At 38.4% G+C, this 22,811-nt stretch overlaps 1 protein-coding gene across 2 annotated transcripts in view; it reads right to left on the reverse strand.

The window, feature by feature from the left end:
* ccnd2a (cyclin D2, a) overlaps positions 1-22,811 on the reverse strand; it is a 145,229-nt gene that overhangs the window by 23,813 nt on the left and 98,605 nt on the right. Inside the window, exons 1-2 of one of the 2 annotated variants that reach the window (XM_058087595.2) lie at positions 3,022-3,342; positions 1,547-1,762 (exon numbers count right to left, since the gene is read on the reverse strand). In XM_058087595.2, coding sequence (XP_057943578.1) covers positions 1,547-1,762; positions 3,022-3,216 — 411 coding nt within the window. In that variant the 5' untranslated portion in view covers positions 3,217-3,342. Of the gene's footprint in view, positions 1-1,546; positions 1,763-3,021; positions 3,343-22,811 lie in introns of those variants that run through there. The other variant, XM_078791168.1, reaches the window with a different exon arrangement.

Here is a 22,811-nt window from a genome sequence, read left to right on the forward strand (position 1 = left end):
GTTACACATATCGGGATCGGAATTTGATGATTTGGTGATATCGTTTTTGTAAAAAAAAAAGCCAATATTGGACATCCCTAATAAATACATCATAGCTCTTTCATGGTTGACTATTTTTTTTAATGCTGATTCGATTCCCTCGAGTCACCTGTCCCGGAACTGCCATGAATCGGGTATTCAGTTCACTCGAGTCGTCCGTCACAGAGCTCATGCGGTTCAGTCAAACATTCGTTCAGCTGCACCGCTGAAGAACGTAGGGGCCAACTTTTGAGTTTTCTGAACAAACAGGTCTAACTAATTAGCAAAGCCAATCACAGTCCTTCCTCGGAATTTCATGTTTTTTTTTCAAAAATGTATGAATAAATACTATAGGGATGTCTGATAATTATCGGCGTAAAAATGCAATATCAGTATCAGATTTTTTTACCGTGATGAAAACCGATATTTAGAAAAGACTGTATAAAGGCTGTTACACATATTGGGATCGGAATTTGACGATTTGGTGATATCGTTTTTTGTCAAAAAAAAGCCAATATTGGACATCCATAATAAATACATTATCGCTCTTTTATGATTGACTATTTTTTATGCTAATTTGAAAAAAAGCAGCATTTACGTTAATAAAAACGTTCAAACGACCTCAACGTCAGAACACAATCATCATCCAGGCAACACAATTTATCGTGGTACGCGTCGCAAAGCTCAATTTCATAAGCCAGCCTGCAAACAAAAAGCTTGCAACACAGCAAAGCCGAGTGCTGAGTGGCAGGTCGGCACCCACTTCCTTCTTTGTAGCACTGCGGTTCGCTTTACAAGAAATTCTTACCAAAGATGAGGCAAAAAAAAAAAAAAAAAGGAGCAATCACATGCACCGAGCAGCTGATCTCTGTTTCCTGTATTTGCATGACAGCCAAAATACCGTTTTGCATAGAAACAAAAAGCGAAGCGTCAAAAGTTGACTGTCTTTGAATGCACCATGACGACAATGCGGTGCGTCCGCCGACGACGTGATTGTTGTTTACCGAGGAATGCTTATGTAGCGATGCAGAGGCCTCTTATCTGATGTGAGTGCGGCCTAAGTAATTGCTTTGTGCAGGTGAGCGCAGCTGCCGATATCATAAGCTATCGCTAAACAAAACGGCCAAAACGCGACGCTGACATAATATCACAAGCGTGTGTGTGTGTGTGTGTGTGTGTTGGTGGTTATTTTTGGATGGAGGCTGAACTGTAAAAGGCAAACTTGAATTTCTCTGCGTCTCTCTCCCACTCTGACAGGAACAGAGTCAGAACTTTGGCTGCCATTCAAGATGACCTCGTTGCTCTGCGACTGCAAATATCTGCCGCTAGATGGCGATGGAGACCACGAGACGGACTTTAAAAGCCCATCCAAAGCCAGAAGCTCTTCTTGTACAGTAAAATGTGTGTGTTAGGGGGGGTTTGTTTTAAAGTTTAAAGTTTCAAGCACACACTGGATGACAGTGACATGTCAAAACAGCAGAAAATATCATATTTAGGAATAAAGCTTTGCTGCGTAAATGTGGCTTACCAGCAGTTCTTGTGGTCTGATGGAGTTATCTGTGTAGATGCAAAGCTTCTCTGCAGTTAATGGACGAGTCTCTTTCAATTTGGATGCAAGAAACATACAGACTGCTCCCAGCAGCTGCAGGTTACACTTTTTGGTGGGTACCACTGCTAGAAATCTGTCTAAGTAGTTCATGGCCAAGGGAAAAACTTCTTCCTCGCACTTCTGCTCCTCACAAACCTAAACACACACAAAGAGCACACAAATGCAGCATCGTTCAGTCAAGGACTGCTACTTTCATGTCTCAAAACGCATCAAATAAAAGTTAACGAAGCACATATGAATGCAATGACACTCCAAAGTTGGGGAGCAGCCAAGAAATTGCGCTGCGTCCTGATCAGTTGCGACATCGCTCATTTCGTCAAAAAATAGATAAAGATGCAAAAATTCAAGAAACGCAAGCGTCAAAAGAGTCACATTCCCGCAGTTCACTCGCAAAGAAATGCATTCAAGTCACAATCAAGTCCGAACAGAAAACACCCCGCTTATAGCGCAGGACGCGGAAACACTTTTTTCTTCATTCGTCATCTTTTTCATAAAATATTTAAAAATATAAATAAATTGTTTGGAGCCGTTTCTTTGCCACCATAATACACCCCTGCACCTTGGGCACCAAACCCGACCCTTCTTGTCCAAATTGTTGAAGTATAAATATGATTAAAACGTCAAAATACAAAGCAAGTCGCATGAGGTTGGTGCGGTGTGCGTCACCACAGAGCCGATATATTCACTTCAAAAATTAATTAAAAATATTCACAAGCTCGCAACTTGATTATATTTACATGAAAATAAAGCTTAGACGCAGGGGAATGTTTGGAGATGAATGTTAAGGGGAAATACGGTATTTAATGTCAAGATTTGAACATAATTCCAGCGGGAGGCATTGCAACGGGGGGAAGAGCAAAAGCGCAGATAAGGCCCTCGCCCTTCCTCCATTTCAAACAGATACCTACAAAGTTTACAACCTTAAAAGTTATCATTTCTACTGCCGGGGGACACATGAGCTCGTCCTGCGCTATAGCCGATAGATTTTAAGCGCTGTTATTGTTTTTATGACACTGTAAAGTCCTCTTAAAAAGCACAAGCGCTCCTGTAAAAAAAAAAAACAACATGGCGAACGGAGAAGCGCGGTGCTCAGCGAGTGCATACGTGTGCATGGAAATAGCCCAGCTATCTTTAATAAAAATACTTCAAAAATATCCAAAACTACTACCAGGAGCACGACAAGAGGCACCGATGACAAATCTTTACGGTTCTAATGTATAGAACCTGGAAGCTGCATAAACGCCATCGACATGAGCGGACTTAAAAACGCCCTGCAGTTCCTTGAAAGCACACATTTTGGATAAAAATCAACTTAAAGCAGTCATAAATGTGACGCTGCGTCCAAAATCACAACACATGTGGAGCATTTGAAGCACAAAGTGTGGTTATTCTACCTCCAACATCCAAGTGGCCACCATCCTCCGCATAAAGGGCTGAATGTCCCTCTGCACCACCTTAAAATAGGAATACTGAGGTAGGAACCTCTCCTCTATGGTCAGCAAGCTCTGGAGGACTCGGTCATCACAAAGGAGATTCGGGTCTGGACGAGCCCGTATATTGGTGTCCATTTCGAGGCAGAGCAGCTCCATGGCGTTTGGCTTAAGTCTCACAACACACACAAAAAAAAAAAAAATACAAAAAAACTCCAAAAAAATCAGCAAAACCAGAGCAGGATCACAGCGTGGAAACACAAAAAACACTCGAGTGGAAGGGAAAGTGTTTTAGGAGGCATAAAAAAAACACGAGACTGCAGGCGTCCTGCTGCCTCTCGTTGTGGAGAACTTTTCCTGTGTGTCCCCTCAGCGCCAAAGCATCAGGCGCATTTCAAGGCTGCGCTACAGGCGTGCGCAACTGACGCAATTCCCTTTATTAGCTCCGACCATGCAGCACACGCATGGCCTCCCTTTTCTTTCTTTCTTTCTTTCTTTCTTTCTTTCTTTCTTCAACTGTGCCATGCGTGCTCACACTAGCACCCCATTCCTAGACTTGAAACCCAACTTAAGTTCATACTTTTTAACACTTTTAAGAAAGTTTGAATCTATTCATAATTTTATGCGGAATAATATTACAGCATAGATTTTGATCTTTTTGCGTTTTTTTCAGAATATGCGCTAATAGGGTTGTTTTTTTTAAGGAAAAATACAGCAGCAGAGTTGATTGGAATGAACAAAGAAGCTCTGCCATGTGCTTTTTCGGAGCTGAGCCGCACTCCAGTAGCACCAACACCGACTTTGCACTTCTTTTTGCGGTATTTTACAGTCCAAAAGTAAGCAGGTGGACTCTATGTAAAGAGTTATTTATTAATGAGATCATTTATAGTAAAAAAAAAAAAATGCAATGCTTTATATAAGAGAATGGAATCTGCATGGGTAAATATGTTAATCCTGCACCCCCCCTGCCCCCCCCCCCCCCCATTCTTGGACTACTTCAAAGCAGTGAGCTGTGAATGGGAAAAACCGCAAAGTCCTCCCATGCTTTTTGGAGCTGGAGGTCTTTGCCATCCCAGGCTCCTATATGGGCTTGGAGAAAAGCAGGGGGAAATGTCTCTTTAAAGTTTTGTCCCCCCCTTCCCCCCTCCACACCCCCCTCTCTCTCAACCCTCCCCTCCTGTCTAAGTAGTTTCCTCCTCCCTCGCCGTGTATCTATTTGCATAGCCAATAGTTCCTCAGAGCTCGACCCAGCCTGGGCGATTGTTACTGGGCAGACTTCCTCACCCCCCCCCCACCCTTCTCCACCCCCCCACCCACGCTCTGCCTCCACCGGGATGGAATAACCCATTTTATGCATCATTAAATATGTCATATTCATATAAGACATACAGTTGCTATAGTAAACAATAAGGAATAATAATAATGAGAATAAAAATACATTTCAAATAAGACAATTGAGATAAGAGAAAAAAAAGGCAGGTGTTCAAAAAAAAACTGCCCACAGACGCTTCCTTCACCTGCGTGGATGCGCACTGGCGCCAACACCTGCGGGTGTTTGCGCACTGATAGCATCTCTGGTGCAATTCCCCAATGCAAAGGAGAGGATGCCGCATTTGCTTAAACGTGGCTCTCAATACTGGAACACTTTCAGTAGTATTTCATTTACTTCAAGTGGATTTATACATCTTGTCACGCGTGGATTATTATTATTTTTTTTAATGCAAGCTGAATCACACATATATATTTTTTTAATATTTTATTTTTTTAATTTATTGCGTAGTTCCAGCGGGAACACACTACAAGGAAGGCGGAAGCGTTCAGTCAGCATATCAGAATAAAACTACAAATACATATATATATATATATATCTATATATATATACAATGCAACATTTTTACTAGCAACAGTCCATAAATATACAGCTAAAGCTTGCTGCACACTGTAAGAAATGTCCATCGGGGATTATCAGGTAGATATAAATAAAAAAAATAAAATATCACAACGAAATATTGTTTTTATTTTATTTAATTCGTACAAAAATACACGAAAAAGCCCCCCCCCCACCCCCTGCTGGTTCCTTACCGGTTAATTCTCCTCCTTGAACCCGACGTGGAAATGATGAAAATGAGAAATGATGAGAGAAAATGAGGGGAATTTATCTCTCTGAGTGGAGACAGTAGTGAGATGACAAGATGTATGTCATAGAAACTCACTTCAGTCTCCTTTTTACACAAGATGTTCATATCTTTTAAAGCTTTTTATTTAATTTTAATCACTTTTTAGGGTCCAAATAGGGTCCAAATATGTGCAAAAAAACCCACAAATTCATTCAAAATTTCTTTCAAGTCCATTTTTTTTAAATGAATCACCCCCCCCCCCAAAAAAAAAAACTGTAGCCAAACTCGTTTGAATAGATAAGATCAGTTGAGGTATGTGAAAAGAAAATACCCCCAGACAGGTCTGGAGACAGCATACCTGACCCGGTACCCAGGGACTCTCCATTCAGTTCAATGACATTTCAACTCAATTCACTCCAAATTCATATTTATGATGAATATTATTCTGCATAAAGTCGACAAAGAATACATATATTATATATGGTTGATGTTATTAATAGAGTTTCTTTCAAATTGTTTGCATTTTTTATTTATTTTTCTAATATCTATGTGTTCAATCTATATTCTTACACATTAGCCTCCTTTTTAAACAGCCGTAATCTCAAGGATATTAAAAAAAATATTAATCATTCTTTAGTTGCACATCACTGGTAAATTATTAAAATTTTTCTGACTAAAATGCAGCAAAAGTATGAAACATTTGAATCTTAAAATGAAAACATGCTTATTTCTTCATTTTCTATACTATTCATTTCTTTAATTTCCATGTAGTGTGGATTTTATAAATACATCAAATGTATGAATTTAAATACAGAAAAAATGAAGAACATGATCAAATATCCAAACTAATAAATCTTACAATGTAGAAGCACAATTAAAATGTAAAAAAAAGCATGTTTTTAATATCCCTTCAGCAAAAATGACCTAATTTAAAACCACTAAATTCCAATCAGCTATCGACTTTGCAACCAGACAGTTATAAAATCCTCCAAAACATAAACATGTTTCCATAATACGGATTAATCTCTAAACGATGCATATTCAACCACCTCAGGCGCTGATGACTTGTCATCATAACATAACAAATAATTTCTTTATTCACAATTCCCCATTCTTGCTATGCTGCTCTGCGGTTGAACAAGTGCAGATGTGCGAGCCAAACAACAACAAACAGAAAACGTTATGAATTATTACTATTAAAAACAATAACATAATCCCCACAGGACTTCACGGGAAGCACCACAGCAAAACACTTCTCCAACGAAATGAGGCATTTAGAGCCAAAATATTACACATCAATACAACAATGAGATATTATGCTATCTCTCCATCAATATCATAATATTATGACTTATTCTCCAACAATATTTCCTTGTCTTTTCCATACAAGCACCTGCGCTTCTGCTCTTCTTTTGGCATCGAACGCTCACACTGCAGACTTCCCTCAGACTCCCTTAGAAATTCTTCACAACAACATGTCCTCCCCGAATTCTTTGACACATCCCATATCTCACCAGCTGAGTGAGTTAATGTTGTGGGGGGGGGGGGGGGGTCTTGTTGACCGTGGTAACTACCATCACCCTTTCAGAGCACCCAGTGAAGCCCCCTTAAGAGGGTGACACTCTATCATGGTTTGGGTGGTCCTCCGGAAAATCAATAAAAAAACATCCAAAAATGATCAACGTGTGTCAAAGAAAAGGAAAGCTATCAGCACGGAAGTGAAAATTAACATGAAAAATAATAATAATACTGATTGCTATTTTGCTCCAAAATGCTTGACTGACAGGCATCATTCATTAAAAATAAGAATTATTCAATGCTAATGAATGCTTGGAGGGGTCAGGGATTCCATGTGCTGTTAGAATGACATCTTGGGGGAGAGAGGTGGGGGGGGGTCATAATTCCAGACCAGCCTGGGACAATATTTCATATTTTACTTTCATTTTTTTACATCATAGTCTAGGTACGAAACTCGTTTGGAACACGAGGACCGCCTATATGAGACTGAAGGGGATCGAACCTGTGGTCATGTGTTTGATGGTGAACAACCATTCCCACTCACATTCATACCTATGGACAATTTGGAGTGGCTAATTAACCTAGCATGTTTTTGGAATGTGAGCGGTATCACGTGATGTTGATGTTTACGTTTTACTGGGCATGCCCCGTTGACTATTCTGTTGGATTATAGCGGCGCATGTAAACAAAAGATTGGAATATTCCTTTCCATGTATACCATTGTTTTCGGAAAAGTCATTTGGAAAGATTCCAAAAATTCCTCATGTAAACGTGGCTAATGTTGGGGTATCACGTGATGTTGACGTTTACGTTTTACTGGGCATGCCCCGTTGACTATTCTTTTGGATTATAGCGACGCATGTAGACAAAAGATAGGAATATTCCTTTCCATGTGTACCATTTTTTTCGGAAAAGTCATTTGGAAAGATTCCAAAAATTCCTCATGTAAACGTGACTAATGTTGGGGTATCACGTGATGTTGATGTTTACGTTTTACTGGGCATGCCCCGTTGACTATTCTGTTGGATTATAGCGGCGCATGTAAACAAAAGATTGGAATATTCCTTTCCATGTATACCATTGTTTTCGGAAAAGTCATTTGGAAAGATTCCAAAAATTCCTCATGTAAACGTGGCTAATGTTTGGGTATCAAGTGATGTTGATGTTTACGTTTTACTGGGCATGCCCCGTTGACTATTCTGTTGGATTATAGCGGCGCATGTAAACAAAAGATTGGAATATTCCTTTTCATGTGTACCATTGTTTTCGGAAAAGTCATTTGGAAAGATTCCAAAAATTCCTCATGTAAACGTGGCTAATGTTGGGGTATCACGTGATGTTGATGTTTACGTTTTACTGGGCATGCCCCGTTGACTATTCTGTTGGATTATAGTGGCGCATTTAGACAAAAGATTGGAATATTCCTTTCCATGTGTACCATTTTTTTCGGAAAAGTCATTTGGAAAGATTCCAAAAATTCCTCATGTAAACGTGGCTAATGTTTGGCTAATGTAAACGCATGAAAGTCGCGACCAAACTGAACTGAATTCGATGCAAACAAGGCTTATCATAGACATAAACATGACTAATTATCAACCTAAAATTGTTCACATCTGATTCAAATTTTTCGGAAGACATGCTAGCGTACATGTAATACCGATATTATCAAAGTTTTATAATTATTAGACAAATTGTCGGTGATTTATGGGCGATTAGTCGCTAAGTCCGCCATGTTTCTCAACCTGTGGGATTCCTAGTCTCCTAAAGCCGTGTTGCCAAATTTCGAAGTGATTCGATTAAACCCTCTAAAGGTACAAGTTGGTCCAACTTATGGGGTCAAAATTTGGGGTTCAATAACACAAACAGCCAACCAAAGTATTGATTTATTATTCATTGATCAGTTCGTTATGATGGTTGATGAAACCACGTTCAAGCAACTCGGATTCCCAACTCCCTAAAACAACAACAAACAACAAAAAAACAACATTTTTTTTTGGTTTGGGTCACAAATTTTTCGAACCAGAATTGAATCAGATCCATATTTTGGAGTCATAGAACGGTTGGTAGATTTGAAAGAAGTTGTGTCACGGGTCGACCTGCTCGTTGTGGCTAAACCTTCACTTAACACAAGAAACAAACCGTCTGGTATTCATTTACCTTTCCTCTAACCCCCCCACCTCACTCCGACATCCCTTCCTCCCCTCACATTCCTGTCCCAGTCGTTTGAACCCCAGCAGCCTCCAATGCCGCCATTGAGGAAAGCGACAAACGAGCCCTACAAAGAAGCAACGGTATTGTTCATATTTTCATTTTGCCACATTTTGACTTCATAAAAAGTAAAGGTTGAGACTCGGCTACCTCCGCCGTCTCTTCACCTCCATCTCCTCCAGGATTTTCCCATGTTCATATCACCAGCCCTTGACTTTGTCACTCATGCAACAGCTGCTGGCTGATACCACGCCGACGTTTCAGCCTTATTGCGCTCGCTTCTTTCGCTGTGCACACACAGAACAAAGGCATTGTTAATCCCGACAGAGTCCTTGGGGCAGTAACTGCATTTTTGGACCCAAAAAAAAAAAAAAAAAAAACTTCCCAAGAATGTTTGAAAATTGTGTCTGTTGGTGGTTTGGAAGGATCAACATCCTGAAGACTTCCACCACCCCCCACCGACAAGAACAACCACAGACTAAAACGTCAAGGTTAAGTTGGGTCTTATCCATAAATGGACTCACAAAGTCATGAATGGAACAACAAAATTTGGCAAATCCTGAATTTTTACTGGATATTTTATGGATTGATTTCTTCTCGATTCAAGAGAGGAGAAATATGATCTCAGGGAAGAACTACATTTGAAACACTTAGCCATAGCATTTCAGTATGTGGAATCAAACTATGGAATGGATTAAAAATAAAAATAAAAATAAAAATAAAAATAAAAATAAAAATAAAAATAAAAATAAAAATAAAAATAAAAATAAAAATAAAAATAAAAATAAAAATAAAAATAAAAATAAAAATAAAAATAAAAATAAAAATGACCATTAATATTGCAATATTTCTATTCACTAATACAATAGACCCTCTAAAATAAAACACATTAAACCCTCGTTTATTGTGGTTAATTGGTTCGCAATAAGTGAATTTCCACAAAGTTGGATTACTTTTTTTTTTATAAATGAAATATTTAAGTCCTCACAGCTAGGAGAGTGGCATTTTAGGAATAAAAATAAAAATAAAAATAAAAATAAAAATAAAAATCAAAATAAAAATAAAAATAAAAATAAAAATAAAAATAAAAATAAAAATAAAAATAAAAATAAAAATAAAAATAAAAATAAAAATAAAAATAAAAATAAAAATGACCATTAATATTGCAATATTTCTATTCACTAATACAATAGACCCTCTAAAATAAAACACATTAAACCCTCGTTTATTGTGGTTAATTGGTTCACAATAAGTGAATTTCCACAAAGTTGGATTACTTTTTTTTTATAAATGAAATATTTAAGTCCTCACAGCTAGGAGAGTGGCATTTTAGGAATAAAAATAAAAATAAAAATAAAAATAAAAATAAAAATAAAAATAAAAATAAAAATAAAAATAAAAATAAAAATAAAAATAAAAATAAAAATAAAAATAAAAATAAAAATAAAAATAAAAATAAAAATAAAAATAAAAATAAAAATAAAAATAAAAATAAAAATAAAAATAAGCCACTCCAAATTGTCCATAGGTATGAATGTGAGTGTGAATGGTTGTTTGTCTATATGTGCCCTGGGATTGGCTGGCCACCAGTCCAGGGACACATATTTTATACTTTTGAAGTGCACATATTACATATCCGAAAAAAAACATAATCGCAACAGTAAAATATGGTGGTGGTAGTGTGATGGTCTTGGGCTGTTTTTCTGCTTCAGGACCTGGAAGACTTGTTGTGATGAATGGAACCATGAATTCCTAAAGGATTTTCAGCCTCCTGTTTGGGACTTTAAGCTCAGACACGAGAGGTTCAAAAATAAGCAATGCACTTCAAAATAAGCCCAAAAACCAAAAACTTAGCGTACACCTGAGAGTGCTAACCAGCTAACATGTGTGCATGACGCTAAAGTGGTGCTACTGTTGGCCTTGTTTCCCTATCTCGCCTCCAGATGGTAACAGATGGCACACGGGATGTGAGGGTGCGCCGAGCAGAGATGAGAACAAGATTACTGCAACAAGTCTTGAGGGCTTCCCTCCATCTGCATGTGCATCAGGTGCTCACATGTCGGCTTGGGGATGAAGGGATTAAATTAATACAGTGGTCGCACATGCACAAGGGGGGGGGGGGCGGGGGGGCGCACACTTCCAGAAACCAGAAACACATCAATCATATCGCATAAACGTCAGTGGGATCTGTCTAGGGCAGGGGTGGGCAAACTACGGCCCCGGGGGCCACATGCCGTACACCAAGCGTTTGAATCCGGCCCCCCAGTTACTTTCGGAGTATTTCAACTTTTAACATGATGTCTTATTCAGTAGAAAAAAAATATATCTAAAATTAAATTTCATAGTTTGATGCGGTCTGATGTTTAAAGTGCTCCTGGGGAAAGAGAAATGACAACATAATAATAATAATAATAATAACAATAATAATAATAATAATAATAATAATAATAAAATGGCAAATAATAAAAACTTAAGAAACCACATATAGTTGGTGGGTAGACAAATGATTTTTTTCAGATTAAAATTAACAAAGCATTATTAGACATGACAAAACACGACTATAGTCACATTTATACTCTTTATTTACAACATATTGCGCAACTGCAGGGTCTTCAGACACATGCTAACTCGCAAACTAGAGAGCTAGCGACCTAAACGGTAGCCTCCAAGTTATTTCCTTTCAACTTAAATAGCCAAAAACTTACCACTTCCACACTTATAGGGAGGATAACTATTAACAGTTATTTAACCTTTAACATGAACATGAATCAAACGTAATAATTTTTCCGCACTAACATTAAACTTTCATATCAAGGCGGGGGCCTCAAACTAGTGTCCTGCGGGCCACATTTGGCCCGCGGGCCGCATGTTTGAGACCCTTGGTCTAAGCTAAAGTTTTATGTCATTACTGCCGCCTAGTGACCAGAATACTGCATATCACTTGTATTTCAATATGTTTTGATGAATAATAATAATAGCGATTGTTTATTGTGAAAAAAACACAATATAATAAAGAAGCGATACTTGAACGTGGAATACTGCAAGGGATAACTGTACCTGGAAAAGATGACATAGCCCCCCCACATCTTATGACCGCCATCCTTCCCATGGCCCCCACTGCCACCAGGCTGTAATAATATGATCCTTTGGGGAAATGGGGGGGGGGGATTTGACATCTTTGCCTGGACTTTGCCGGTGGCGTCAGGCCACCGAGCCGCCGTGTGAGCTTTAACTGCTCCATGTGTCGCTCCCTATCTCCTATTTGGAGCGGCACCGAGGTACAGGGAAGCTTAACAGCCTGGGAAAAAGTTGAACAGTGTGAAATTACCTTGATCCAAAGATTCCTGCTGCATACCAGCCCAATGAACCCATAACAGAGCAGGCACTCAGTCGAGGAGGCCTGGCTGCAAGGAACAGCTGAGACATTACCGAGGGGGGGGGGGCGGAAGGGGGGGGCGACATGGCCCGGCCCTTGTAATCTACAGTCCACAGTCAGGGGCAGGGGTCAGGGTGTCTATACAGTATCTCATGTACATCCTGTGATAACACTGGACAACTGTTACGTAGGTGGGGCACCGCGGTATTGATAGAGTACACGGCCACACTTGGAGCTCATGGTATGGACAGCATATTGAATAATAATAATAATAATGATAATAAAAAAATATATAAATAAAAAATTACCAATAGAAAAATAGAACATTGAATTAATCCATTCCGGAAAACCAAAACTGAAGTCATCTTCAATTGATCAGCCTCATAATTCCTTCATCACACATGTTGTCAGTCTCTCTCAAAGCAAATTAACAGGCTTTCAAGTCATCATTTAGGACAGACTGTTTGCTAAGACCGAACACTCTTCTGGTACTTCTGCAAAAGTTTCAGTTTTTGCCATAAGAAACTTAAACTATATTATGGAAAGCAGGAAGTGAACAAATGTAACAGTTACTGATTGTAAAAGTACCAGATGGAGGGGTAGGATTTAATAAGCTTTGCTTCTTCCTACTCCTTTTGGACATGTGGAACTGGGAACTGATTATGGGATGCACTCAATTGTAACCTGATGCATGTTCAAATTAATAATAATAATAATAATAATAAATTTAATTTATAAATAAAAAATTACCAATAGAAAAATAGAAAATCAAATTAATCCATTCTGGAAAACCAAAACTGTGACGACAAACCCACTGAAGTCATCTTTAATTGATCAGCCTCATAATTCCTTCATCACACATGTTGTCAGTCTCTCTCAAAGCAAATTAACAGGCTTTCACCAAAACAAAATAAAGACCGAACACTCTTCTGCTTCAGAAGTCCTCTTGGTATGGCCCAGCGGTCCTCCGTTACAAGTTTCAGTTTTTGCCATAAGAAACTTAAACTATATTATGGAAAGCAGGAAGTGAACAAATGTAACAGTTACTGATTGTAAAAGTACCAGATGGAGGGGTAGGATTTAATAAGCTTTGCTTCTTCCTACTCCTTTTGGACATTTGGAACTGGGAACTGATTATGGGATGCACTCAATTGGAATCTGATGCATGTTGAAATTACTACTACTACTACTACTAATAATAATAAATATAAATTTAATTTATAAATAAAAAATTACCAATAGATAAATAGATAATTGAATTAATCCATTCCGGAAAACCAAAACCCACTGAAGTCATCTTCAATTGATCAGCCTCATAATTCCTTCATCACACACGTTGTCAGTCTCTCTCAAAGCAAATTAACAGGCTTTCAAGTCATCATTTAGGACAGACTGTTTTCTAAGACCGAACACTCTTCTGCTTCTGAAGTCCTCTTGGTATGGTCCAGCGGTCCTCCATTACAAGTTTCAACTTAAACTATATTATGGAAAGCAGGAAGTGAACAAATGTAACAGTTAGTGATTGTAAAAGTACCAAATGGAGGGGTTCTGATGACATACGTATACAATATGGTTGCAGATATGAAGTATACGGTAAATATCAGTAAATATGAGTATGTGTGTCACATAGACACTCAAGTCAGGGTGAAAGAATCATAATTGCACAGGACGATCCGCCCATTTTGACAATCAGCTTGTTGTCACCCAGGCAGGCTGACAACCTGCTACGGTGATAAGTCACCAGTGACACCACTTGAACCTCATGAACTTTAACGTGGCCTATCCCTGTTCTCGTTGACTGGATGGAAAAAACGGAGCAGTGACAGTCAACAGTCAAAAGAAGCAAACGTGAAAAAGAACTCATTTTTGTGTGTCTTATCAGAATATCTGGCACATAACTGCAGATGCGCCCTGACGGGACTCGGAAGTGCGACGTTCATTCATAACCGCTGGAGGAAGGTACGGTCTGACGGCGTCGGGTACGAGCGCCTCAGGTGCGTTTCGTCTGAAATGTAGAGCAATGTTACCAGACGGGGGGGAGGAGGTCAACCCGCCCTGAACAAACTGAAAACTGTCATCATTTAAAAGTGGTGCATGAGAGGTGCTTTTATGGTTACAGCATATTATTTTCATAATGTGTATCATTCAAAAAATAACACTTATTACTTATTATTTACTTATTTCAGGGGATGACTTTTCATAAAACCTCGATAACAAACAAACCGCTAATTTTGTGTTAACAAAGTTAAGACCAACAATGTTAGAGCACTGATTCCCAGAGGGGGGTGCTAGTAGCCCTGGGGGGCACTCCATGGTAAATAAATCATTCATCCATACATTTTCTATTATAATGTAAATAAAGAAATATTTTTTTAAAATATTTAATATTTAATATTTAATATTTAATATTTAATATTTAATATTTAATATTTAATATTTAATATTTAATATTTAATATTTAATATTTAATATTTAGTATTTAATATTTAATATTTAACATCTAATATTTAATATTTAATATTTAATATTCAATATTTAATATTTAATATTTTTATTTCTTTATTTACATTATAATATTTAATATTAGTAATTCTACTGTATACACTGCATGGGTCCTGCCGTTGGCTGACCACCAGTCCAGGGTGGCCCCGCCTCTCGCCCACAGACAACTGGGATAGGCTCCAGCATACCCGCAATCCTAGTGAGAATAAGCAGTAGAAAATGAATGAATGAATGAATAATGTAAATAAATATAAAATATAAAATATAAAATATAAAATATAAAATATAAAATATAAAATATAAAATATAAAATATTAAACAGTTAATATTAAATATGAAATATGAAATATGAAATATGAAATATGAAATATGAAATATTAAATATTAAATATTAAATATTAAATATTAAATATTAAATATTAAATATTAAATATTAAATATTAAATATTAAATATTAAATATTAAATATTAAATATTAAATATTAAATATTAAATATTAAATATTACTAAAATACAAAAATAGTAAAATCATAAATATAATGTATATTTTTTGAACATATTTTTTCTCATATATTTTTTCTTATACACTGTATATATGCATTTGGACATGAAATGCATAATTAGAAATATGATATTAAAAAAAGTTTTGACACTTTATTGTGTCACGCTCAGCGACATTAATTCTCATTTTGGGCCGACATTTAATATTTTTACATTACATTATGGATGACATTATTATGAACGTAGGGCCACAATGCCACTTTATGACAATATTAACTTTCTGAAATGTGCAATTTCAGATAAATAAAAAATGACATAAAAATGATTGGAATCATAGAAGAAATACCATACATAGTATATTTATAGTATAGTTGGAATGGAAATAGTGTATATTAATATTCATTATGATCATTATTTGTTTATTTGCTCTGGCTCAGCTGCCAACGTATTCACCAACGTATTCTTTGATTTTGGATTTACCAAGTCCTCCATATTTGCAGGAAATGCCATAACTCCAAATTGTGTGACTCATTTTGCATTTCAGGTGTTTTTTGCTGATTTATTCGCCGTCACACAAGAATCAGAAGAGGGGATTAGAAAAACCAGATTTTCCTGCTCAAGCGTTCCAGGAGAAGGCATACTTCCGGCCTTCTATACGTCTATCAACAAGACGTCTCGTTTGCCTTTCAAGGACTTAACGACACGGCGCTCCGAGTTAAAAGAGCAGCAAATGACAAGCAACAAAGCATCCTTGTATTTCAAACATTTCCTCCCCAAGTTGGACATAAAGAATAAACGCCTGAGAAGTCTCCACGACGACTCAATAATTGCAGCGCTGCATATAAACATGTTGAATTATAGTTTTCTCTTTCGGGGAACTGTGAGGTCCGCATCGGCTTCGTTTATGTTCCATTACCTTTGGAATGCCTACCGTGCAATAAGGAAGCACATCACAGGCCGCCATTTACCTCTCAATCACCTCCCCCAAGCCTTCGCCCCTGTAATCATGTTAGCGCATACATAATCGCATTTCAATTACTGACAGGAGTGTGACCCTTGGCTCCCAACATGCCTAATCTAATACATGTGTTTCCTCAAAGACACAGGGATGCCTTGTTTCGCCAGACAGAGAAGAGAAGGGGGGGGGGGGGGTATAGAAGCATGCATCAACATGCTGTGTCATGCCGGGGCTATAAAAAGGGACGTCGCTGTTTCCTTCTGATTCTGCTGCTGAAGCCAGAAGCTATTTTTAGCATACTGTATGGAGCGTGGATGTGGGCCCAAGCTGGACTGGAAAGGAGGTGAGGAGGAGGATGAAGGCTTATCTCACTGCAAGTTCATGGTCCAAGACAACTACAAGGTATACCACCAGGCATCGCCCGGTTGTGTATAATACTATATACACTACCGGACGCACGTTTTTGCAGAAATCATTCATAATAATTTTGTATTTCCGAGGGCAAAACGGTGGTCTAGTAGTATAGACCACTTAAATATAATATAAAAATAAAAATAAAAAAATAAAAATAAAAATAAAAATAAAAATAAAAATAAAAATAAAAATAAAAATAAAAATAAAAATAAAAATAAAAATAAAAATAATGTATTATTATGATAAGAAATGCATAAAATTTTAAATAGGTATAGACTATGGTCCATTATTAGTATTGTAAAAAAAACGTATTGTTATAAAAGTGTTGTGTAGTATTCTGGTCACTAGGCGGCAGTAATAATAACACAAAACATTAGCTTACATTACATTACCTTAACGCTGCATGAAGTCAATCATGGAAATAAAAGTCTCCTCCCGTTCCGTGTGGAAGTGGTAAATTTTTGGCTTCTTAAGTTTAGAAAAAATACATTTGCATATATATATATATATATATATATATATATATATTCCAAAAAAAAACATGCTAGGTTAATTAGCCGCTCCAAATTGTCCATAGGTATGAATGTGAGTGTGAATGGTTGTTTGTCTATATGTGCCCTGGGATTGGTACCCCGCCTCACGCCTTCACGAAGACAGCTGGGATAGGCTCCAGCATACCCCCTGCGACCCTCATAAGGAAAAGCAGTAGAAAATGAATGAATGAATGAATGAATGAATAGTATTTCCAAACAAAAGGCCTGTTGGATGGAAAATGTAGTTTTTTTTCTTTAGAAAAAGTTTTTTAGTGGTAGTTGTCTCCAATGTCATCTCAAACAAACACATTAAATAATAACTTTATTTAATAGCGTAAAATTAATCGTGCAATTCTGCAGCAAAACTCTAGGGGCAGCGTTTCCCCCGAGAGTGAGAGCGACTCTTCGACTAGCTACAGTGGCTATCCTTGTATTCATACCTATGGACAATTTGGAGTGGCTAATTAACCTAGCATGTTTTTTTTGGAATGTGGGAGGAAACCGGAATACCCGGAGAAAACCCACATTCGGTAATTCTCACTCCGTGACTCCGTCACTCCACGTCTGTATGCTTAGCGGCCTTGTGTCATTATTATGGGCCAATTTGTGTCAATGCTAACATCCCATTCATCATTGGGAGGGGGGGGGAGAACGGTTTCCGCCAGGACTCTGTGGGCTCGCATACCTCACCTCTCACATTTTCACCATGGTGGCATCCGCTCGTCCAAAGGGGTTAAAGGTCAGAGTTCCAGACCTCCTGAGTGATCACTGACTAGTCGGGAGTTCTGTTCTGTGCTGGGACCCTGCTTTCCCAGCCCCCCATCCAGGGAGGCACCCAGTCCCCACTGAAGCTTTCTTACATTTCAAGCTCTTCCCCACAGCTTCAATTTACTCCATCACTCATTTTTTTGTCACGTTTTTTGATAATTCCGTTTTTTTGTAGACCACTTGTAGACATTTACAGTAAACTCATTAATAAGTGACTGCTTATTAGTTATTATGATTAGTTACCTGGTTTGATTTACACCCTCTTCCCCTTCCGAAGGCTTTCTAAAAACTTTCCCCCACCGGCCTCCACTGACCCAACCCCCCTATCACATCAATGGCTGACAGCCCTTTCTCTCCCTAAAACCCCAGCATGCGGGACCATGGTTTATTTCTTATGAATGAAAGGGCCAAACGAAAGTGCATTCCAGTCCCGGCTTTGAGGGGGAGCAGCTGGCTGGTTTGCTGGAGTCCGTGTCAGACGGTCTGTGTTTTTAGCTCCGTGTTTGACACTTCCGAGAGTTAGATGAAATTCAAAAAGCTACCATCATCAACAGGAAACGGGACGGGATCATCGGGAACTGCAGTGCTGCTACCTGAGGCGTAAACCCTGGTGTAAAAACAAAACAAAGAAGGAATGGAAGCATCCAGATGCAAAGCCGATATGCATTTATTAAAGACATTTCAAACAAACTCAGTTTTTGACAAAAAATCTTTATGGAAATTTTGCCTTGGTTTGCATACACTGCTCTTGGTTAGCGTACAATATTGTAAGTAACAAAGTATATTTTACCGTGTTGAATAAGATGCATTTCTTGTTTATTCAGCCATTTAAATGAACCGACTACGCCTCAAACTCCGATATGTGTCCGATGCTAGTAGTACATTTTGTTTTTTTATATCTATGTTTTATATATATATTATATCTATGCTGTATTTTTCTGCCGGTCCGTGAAAAAAAAGACCCAAATCACACCGGGCCGTGGTGCAAAAACGGTTGGGGACCCCTGCTCTAAACCGATGTCTCAGAAAGTTCCCCACAAACTACCAAGGACTGAAGTCTCGTTTGTTTTCCTTTATGTGAAAAAAATTTGGTTAAGAAAAAATTGTCGCAAATGTAACAGGACAGATATGTTTACTTCTTTTACCTAGTTTACGTATGTTTACTTATTTTACACAAATAGTCCCATTTAAAAAATTTTTTTTTTGGTAACCTGAACTACTACTTAAAAAGATCGGATTTTACCAAAAAAGTTTAATGTTAGTACAGCCCGCGCAATTTTGATATGGATGCTGTATAGTATCATGTACCCAGAAAAAAATATTACGTTTGATTAATGTTCATGTTAAAGGTTAAATAACTGTTAATAGTTATCCTCCCTATCCGTGTGGAAGTGGTAAGTTTTTGTCTATTTAAGTTTAAAGGAAATAACTTGAAGGCTACCGTTTAGGTGGCTAGCGCTCTAGTTTGCGAGTTAGCATGTGTCTCGAGACGCTGCAGTTGCGCAATATGTTGTAAATAAAAAAAGTATAAATGTGACTATAGTTGTGTTTTGTCATGTCTACAGGGCTCTAATAATACTTTGTTCATTTTAATCTGAAAAAAATAATTTGTCTGTTATTATTATTATTATTAAATGTATTTATTTATTACTGATTGATTCGGTTTTATACAGACGCTTTTACAGAAGGATTAAAAATATACAAATATATATTCGACATCAGCAGCAGAGCTGAAAGGATTCCTTGTTGTTTTGATGGTATTTGCTGTATATTTGTGCACCGAATGTTTGGCTCCGGCGAGTCGGAGTCAAGCACGGGGAAGGAACCACGCGGGGCACGCTGGTCCGTCTCCATTTCTCTCCCTCTGCCAGCTTCTAATTATGCCCAATTACACCTTTAACACAAGTGGGCCGCTGTGGACATTTCTCAGGGTGTGAGGTCAAGCATTTCCTGTGTCTGTGAATGACCCAACGTCGGGGGAATTGTCTCGCAGGGGGGGCCTCCAGCTCTCCCCTTCTACATCATTCACTGTTTTTGACCCCTCCTCCACTAAGCCCTGATCCCCGGACCTCCAGCGTTTACCAATGAGCCACATACTCGGGGCTTGGCCTCTTTGACTCGTGAGGTCTCTCTGCTCTGAAACGCAAACAAACAATGGAAGGCATGCGGACCCTCACCTGAGCACGCCGTTGTAGCGGATTGTGAATCAAAAACGAAGACGTCATTGTGAAACTCCAGATGAAATTCGCCAAGAAGGTAACTTGACAGCATCGAAACTTGAAATCCATTCATTTTCTTAGGAAAGTCACAAGCAATCAAGCCGCATTTGCTGGTATTGTGCTCTGCTTCCGCTTTGACACTCATCATCCTCAGGTTACACAGACAGCTTTTCTACTTTCTCATGGACCGCATCCCCCCCCCCTCCATTGTTAAGAACGCACCTTGAGGTGGCTTTTGCTGCGAACCTGGGTGATAATTGCATATCTAATCTAATCTAAATGACCGAGGGTGTCGGTGCGGGTGCATGTGTGTGCGTGTTGCCACCTCGCAACGGTTGTGTACCGACAGGTCGGGTTCCCACACCCAGGAGGAAAATAAATACTCCGTAATCGCCGCCTATCAAAACAGGCAACGTACTACGCGGGGGTGAACGGAAAATGGCGCATTCCATGGGAAATCCATAGCGAGCAAGTACATGCTCGCTCCGAGGAACTGACGTTTCGGAGACACAAGGGAGAGATTAGCGGCGCATGTGGGAGAGCCACAAGAATGATAGCTTGTGAAGAGTGATAGCTTGGCGTCATTAGGCCTATTTTAGGGGGGCTAAAAATTTTTGATATTTTTTATTGATTTAAATTTTTTTTTTTTTTTTTTTTACAAAAAAAAATCTCAGCAAATTTCATATAATAGGGCAAAAACAGGCTAATAAGCAGGCTAATACTAGCCTAACAATGATAGTAATAATAATATAATAATTGATCACTGTCCACTGGGCTTCAGCCCACCCTAAAATGTTCTTAAGCCCCCCTAAATAATTAATAATTATAAATAATAATTTACAAATTAAATTTTTTTAATTATATTAAAATAATTATATATTTAATATTAAATTATAATATTAACATACCATTATTATATTAATATATAATATTATCTATTAAAATAAAATATTAAAATAATATTTTTATTGATTAAAAAATATTGTTTTTTTTTACATTAATTTAATTTAATGGTGGCCTAAAACAATTGAGTATCTCTACTAAATCTGTCCAAAAGTGGGAAACTTCTTCTTCCTTATTTGGATATTTGGATTTTTTTCATATCCTGTGCATCTCCAGGGGGCTAAGACCCCCCCTGTCCTCAGAACCTAGTGACGCCCCTGAACAATTTTCTTTTCTTTTTAATTTTTGTATTTATTTGCCAACATTGAGAGTGTGTATATTTACAGCAGTGATGTTCACATAAAATGCATATTTACATACATGAGGGGTCAATAAGACACAATAGATTTTTGTTGTGTGATTAATCCTGAAAACTGTGATTAATCTGATTAAAACTTTCATTCATTTGACAGCCCTGGTTGTTATCCATTTTGGGTTATTTTGTATTTATATGAATTTCAAGTGAAACTGTAATTGTTAAACTGTTGAACGCATTAGCTGTTATGGGAAATATGTATTTGGTTAGCGTACGTTTTGGTTAGAGTCAGACCTTCTGGAATGGAGTAATGACGCTAACCAAGGTTTTACTGTATTTTCGTGAGACTTTTTCATCCGAGTGTTGAAAAACACATTGTAATGATGAATACAAGACGATGACGGACATCTTTCAGTCCCCACTCGCCGTGGCCCTCCCACAATCCTGCAAGGCAACCAAGCAGCGGATGCAGTTAGTGCAATGACCGAGCATTTCCGTGTGCCAAGTGCACAGAAGTGGAAACAAACACATGAAAACAGACTCCTCTGAGAATTTTTTTTTTTTTTTTTTATTGCTGAGTAGCGTTTGGCTAGCGTTTGGAGGCGGGGTGAAATGAAAAGAAGTCATTTGTGACAAAGAGCCAAACTATGAGGAAACCACGCTTGTGTCTTGAGACAGGAAGTAGGAACGCTGAGCCCGGTCTTAGCCTCAGCTGTTGTTCCAGGCCGCACATTTATCACACGGGCACTTCCCCGCCTGGAAAAGGACTCGCTCAAGTTACGAGATGACCCTGAACACCACAGAGTGGCAGGTCTGGTGGATGAAAGGAGACCTTGTGTTAGCCCCCGTCTGTCCATGTGACTTTAAGTGCTGCCCCACGCTAAGATAGAGCGAACCTTTAGAGAGAGACAAACTACCTGGCAAATATTTGTGTGCGGGATCCGCATTATGGGCCATAGGAAGAGGAAGAAAACTCAACAGGGTGGAATATGGCCTCAAGCTATTAAACGCACCGTGTTCTTTTCCTTCACATTCTTCCACTTGAAAAAAAAAAACAAAAAAGGTGGAAGCAGTGGGTGAGAAAGACTAACCTGCAACCTACCGAGGCGCGCTAGGAGTTCACCATTACTGCAAAGCTTTTCCAGGTTTGCACCATCTGTCACTTTTATGAACAGTCCGGTAGGAAATTGGGTCTTTGGGTTGTTTTACCGGGGAAATAATGAGCCACTGAAAATGATTGTTATAGATGACCCCCTTGGCATGGCTCTCATATGGAGCCAATCAAGACACGGCTCCAAAGGCTGTCTAACAATCAGGGATAAATCAATTGTAAGTTACGGGTCAGGTATACAGGGGGGGGGGGGGCTGGGAAACTAGCTAGAAATGATCTACAGCTGAGAGACCGCCTCACGAAAAGTGTCGACGCTTATGGGGTGTTCTTC

Source organism: Doryrhamphus excisus, linkage group LG6, assembly GCF_037039965.1.
Source record: "Doryrhamphus excisus strain RoL-2023G ecotype Guam linkage group LG6, RoL_Dexc_Guam_v1.1, whole genome shotgun sequence".
Lineage (NCBI taxonomy): Eukaryota > Metazoa > Chordata > Actinopteri > Syngnathiformes > Syngnathidae > Doryrhamphus > Doryrhamphus excisus.